Source organism: Pan paniscus, chromosome 11 (genome assembly GCF_029289425.2).
Source record: "Pan paniscus chromosome 11, NHGRI_mPanPan1-v2.0_pri, whole genome shotgun sequence".
NCBI classification, from domain to species: Eukaryota; Metazoa; Chordata; class Mammalia; order Primates; family Hominidae; genus Pan; species Pan paniscus.
In genome coordinates this window covers 76,181,682-76,186,449 of record NC_073260.2, presented here as the reverse complement: position 1 = coordinate 76,186,449, position 4,768 = coordinate 76,181,682, and the positions used below count along the sequence as shown (strand labels likewise).

The following is a 4,768-nucleotide window of genomic DNA, read 5'->3' as shown; positions in this document are numbered from 1 at the left end:
GATCCCAGGCCCTTCTTCTGGCCGGGTAACTCGCTGCTGCTAAACTAGGTTAGGGGCCGGGGCTTCAGATCACCTGGAGATGGACAAGGAAGCCAGACCCCAAAGTTCCCCCAGATTTATAACTCCCGTGTCAGGGTCCCCTCCGCCTTCTTTCTTTTCTCTTTCAATAGTCCCAGAATAACAGAGAGGAAAACCTCACAGGAAACCTGGCAGTCTCAAGCTGGAAGAATGGGATATACTCCCGAATTGTTTGAGCCCCCAAAACAAAACTTCTGGCCTAAGAAGTGTCTCCCAGGCGAAGTCAAAACTTTGAGGCACGCCGCAATGGGATTTGTAAATAAGGGATTCGTTGAAACACCTAGTTTTAAGATGTAACCTAACTTCCTCCCCATTCCTGCCCCTGCCATTGTCATTCTGTGCATGGGTGGTCTTTTGGCTTTTTATTTTATTCTGATGAAAGGTCAGAGGTGACTTTCGTTGGCCTGGCTGGGCACACGGAAGCTGGTTCAAAGTAGACCTGTGCTAAAGGGTGGAGGGCGGAGGCCGGGACGCGGCTTCCCAGGCCCCAGCGGAGGCGCCGCACCCGGCCGGGGCCTCCTGGCCCACTCCCAGAGCAGCTCTGCAGCAGCCGCTGCCCAAGGGTTCCCTTCCCGCAGCTCGAGCAGCTTGGCCGCCGGCTTTCACCCACCAAGAACTCTGCGGGCCCAGGCCCCAGGCTGTGGCCTCCCGCGAGGCGCGGTGCCGGCGCGCAACAGGTCTTCTAGGCGGCGGTGGCTGGGCGCGCTTGCCTAGTTGATGCGGCAGCGGCAGTGTCCCGGCGCCAACCCGGCTGCCTCCGTCCAGCACCGCAGACTTAAGGGGGCGCCGTCGGGCACCCACCCCGCTGACACCGAGTTCCTGGCCTTAGACGGTAGTCGAGGACCTCAAAATGGGAGAGAGGTGACGGATAGTGGTGACAGGAAAAACGCACTGTTGCGGGTTTTTGCTAATTCAGTCTCTACCATGGTGGTGGACTTAAGTTCAATTAGGAAACGGACATATTAAAAATAGGTGGTGGCCCGGCGTGATGGCTCACGCCTGTAATCCTAGCACTTTGGGAGGCCCAGATGGGAGGATTGTTTGAAATCGGAAGTTCGAGACCAGCCTGGTAAACATAGTGGGATCTTGTCTCTAAAATACTACTACTAATAATAATAGATAGTAAAAGAGATGATTGTGCCAAAGGCTGAAAGGAGCAATGGAGGAAATCGGTGCTTACTGGTGGCTCGCCCGTGTACTCACCCCTTTGAAGTTCTGAAGTTAAGAAATAAGAGGGAGGGGAAGGATTTGCAAAGTACCCTAACCTAACTGTGGGCACTCAAACCACGGCCTCATCCTTGGAGAACTGAAACACCTTCACACGGGGCTAGCATAGATATCCAGAGAGAAGCTTTAATAGAGAACACCGCGTACAACACCAGCAGACATAAACAAAGTCACAACCCGAACGCGGAGCGGACAAGAGGCGGAGGTGACTTAGAGCCAAAGAGCAAAGCGGATTTCTCCCCACTCTGCCCCCCTCCATTCCCAAAATTGTGTCGCGAGTAAAGTGCTATTCCCTGGGGCTCAAGAGGGGGGAAGGGCAAGAGCGACAAGGCAAGTTTCTTTCCCATTCACGAATTGAAACTGAAGAATTAATTCGCCTGAAAGACATAAGCGCTCAAACAGCACACGGAATACCAAAACAGCCGCAGCGTGCAAAGGTGACTGGGTGGTCCCCTTGCTTCCGTCCGAGGAGACTGGAAGGTAACAGCCATGGAACGTTTCTGCAAGCGTTAAGAGCAATATTGTCGAGTGATGTGCCGAGTTTTTCCTGCATTCGTAAGTTAGGGAAACAAAATCCCGCTATACAAGTGATTTGTTTCCTTAAAATTCCAAATAGAAAGGATCGTGGGAATTCACATTATTCTTGGGCTCTCATCCGACTGATACCCAAACAAGTTGCAGGTGGAAAGTCGCCTGTATTGTCTCCCTTTGGTTGTGTTTCCCTACTTTTGGAATTTGGGGCTTTACCCTTTAAGCTGCTGCCATTCTCTTTTGTGCAAACTAATTGCTCTAGAGGTTCCTCCTATCCTTCTTGACCCCCAGGTCAGAGCCAAGAACCTTAGCTGTTTCCCAAAGATATTTCGTGGGGTTCCCGCTGCCTCCTCTCCTCCCCTTCCCCCTCCAAAGCGACTTTATTCATGACACCGTTTCCTTGCCCATTTAGCTGACTAGGAAAATAACGGTATCAAACGCTTCTTCTTTTCCTTCTTAAATAAAACGAAATTTCCTTAGTGGACGGCAGTTTTGTCTTGAATGTTCACGAGAGGCGACCGCCGAGGATGCGACCAGCAGAGAGAAACGTGGTGGCTGAGATCCGTTTCAGCGTCACTCTCTGTTGGATTCTTCGCGGGAGGTTTAGCTCTGCCAGCTTCTGCTCCCAGGAATAAGGGTCAGAATCGACTTCCAATTTACCAGAGAATGAGGCTTTCCTAACCTCCTTCGTTCCCTCCCCCCATAACTTATCGATTTATATTAATTACAATAGAAACTCTTACCTGAAAATTGGCTTTCATTAATCTGATTGTACAACATAGTATAAACACAGACACCAGGAAGGTTATATTTATTCAGACCACTGGAGAATCCACTTTTCGGGGTTGTTCGTCTATTTAAATACCTTCCGTTCCAGCAAAGGCTGAGACTCGCCAGCTCTGCCCGGCCTGACCAGGGCGCCCTCTCCCCGTCGGGTGGTTTGGGCGGTTCCGGGCCCGGCGTCTCTCACCGCGCTGGTCTCCCCACGCCCGCCGGGTCCCCTAGGAGTGCACTAGCACCGAGTGCAAGGAGCCGCCCTTGCTTTCGGCCGCGGTAGGGGCTGTGGGCTCCAGCAGAGAGGCAACGGGCGAGGCCGCGGCCGCGGAGCACACGGTGGATGGCGCCGGAGGCTGCTGCGAAGCCGCGGGGACAGTGAGCCCCGGCTGCAGCGCGGACACGGGCGGCAGCGCAGGCGTGGGCTTGATGGGCACCGGCATGGCAGGCAGGCTCTGGCTTGCCGAGTGGCACAGGGACTTGACCGGGACCCCGAAGGCCCCATACTCCGGGCCTACAGGGACTCCGGCTGCGGCTGCGGCGGCCGCGGCGGCGGCCACCGAATCCATGACGCCAACGTGCGGCCACACGGAGCTGACGACGTTGCCAAGCTGGCCGGGCACGGGGTAGCCCAGGTGGTGCATGACGGACGCCAAGGGCAGCCCTCCAGCCTGCAGCACGCCCTTGTAGTCCCGGCCAATAATGTTCTCAATGGCAAAGGGGTGCTTGAAGCCTGATGTGGACGCCGCGGCCGCGGCGGCGGCGGCGGCGGCCGAGCCCAGCCCGTAGGGTGGGAACTGAGACAGGCGTCCCACGCTGCCCACCGCGGCCGCCGCGGCCGCCGCCGCCGCCGCCGCCACGGCCGCCGCCTCCTGCATCTTGCCGGGGTGAGACGGCTGCTGAGGCTGCGACTGCTGGGGCGGTTGCTGCGGGGGCTGTGACGGGAGGTGCGGAGGCGGCTGCGGAGCAGTAGGCGGTTGCTGATGGAAATAGTGTACCATGTGCGGCGGCGGCGGGGGCGGCGGCGGCGGCGGCTGGGGTGGGTGGTGGTGATGGTGGTGGTGTGCGGCAGCGTGATGATGATGGTGGTGGTGGGGGTGGTGGTGGTGATGGGGGTGAAGGTGCCCTCCCGGACCGGCGCCCGGCGCGCCCTTGGTGCTTCCCGCGTGCAAGTGAGTATGGTCGGCGCGCAGCACCTTGAAGCGCTTGCGACGCCGCAGGAAGCTGCCGTTCTCGAACATGTCCCCGCAGTCGGGGTGCAGCGCCCAGAAGCTACCCTTGCCAGGCTGGTCGGGCCTCCGCGGAATCTTGATGAAGCAGTCGTTGAAGGAGAGGTTGTGGCGCAGGCTGTTCTGCCAGCGCTGTGTGTGCTCGCGGTAGTAGGGGAAGCGCTCCATGATGAACTTGTAGATGTCGCTCAGCGGCAGCATCTTCTCGGCCGAGTGCTGGATTGCCATGGCGGTCAGCGAGATGTAAGAGTAGGGCGGTTTTTGGTCGCTGTACGAGCTCTTCCCCGGCCGCGGCATCGCCCCCGGCTCCTCCACCGCCCTCCGGCCCGCACTGGACCACAGAATCTCTCCGCACTCCGTTCCTGGGGCCTGGCTGCCCCCACTAATTCCCACTCGGCCCCTCCAGTCCCGCCACTTTGCCCTCTCGCCCTCCAGGCCCTCTCTGCTTCTCTCTCCTGCCTTCTCCGAATTGCCTGGTGTCTCCGACCTTGGCCTTTCGGGCCTACTCAGCTCTCGGAAGCTGGCAACTTCTGGCCCCGACGGTTGCCGACTGGCGCGCACAGTCGCGGGCGGAGTGCACCAGGTTTACCGCCGCCTTCTCTGCGTCTTCCCCCGGGTGGCCAAAGACTGAGTGCTGGAGCTGGCTGCAGAGGAGAGTGGCAAGGGGCCGTGTTTCCTCCCGGCCTCTTTGCTTTTTCTAGGTCGGAGGGAAACCCAGACCAAGATGGCTGGGAGGAAGGTCTGGGCAGTAGAGACTCTGGCCCTTTAAATCTGAGTTTGCGCCTGCTGTCCTGGAGGCCAGTGACAGCAGGACTTCCAGTGCCCTGGACGCAGGCCCCTGGCCAGGCACTTAGCCAGACCTCGCTGGAGTTCTCCTTTTCCTGGAGTGAAAAATCAGGGTAAGGAGAGAGAAGACTGGCTTCTAGGGC

At 58.2% G+C, this 4,768-nt stretch overlaps 1 protein-coding gene across 1 annotated transcript; it reads right to left on the bottom strand.

The window, feature by feature from the left end:
• Positions 1 to 2,748: 2,748 nt before the first annotated feature.
• FOXB2 (forkhead box B2) lies at positions 2,749 to 4,136 on the bottom strand. Its single transcript, XM_003811461.4, has one exon. The coding sequence runs from the start codon at positions 4,134 to 4,136 to the stop codon at positions 2,838 to 2,840; it is 1,299 nt and encodes a 432-aa protein (XP_003811509.2). The 3' UTR covers positions 2,749 to 2,837.
• Between the last annotated feature and the right edge of the window lie 632 nt (positions 4,137 to 4,768).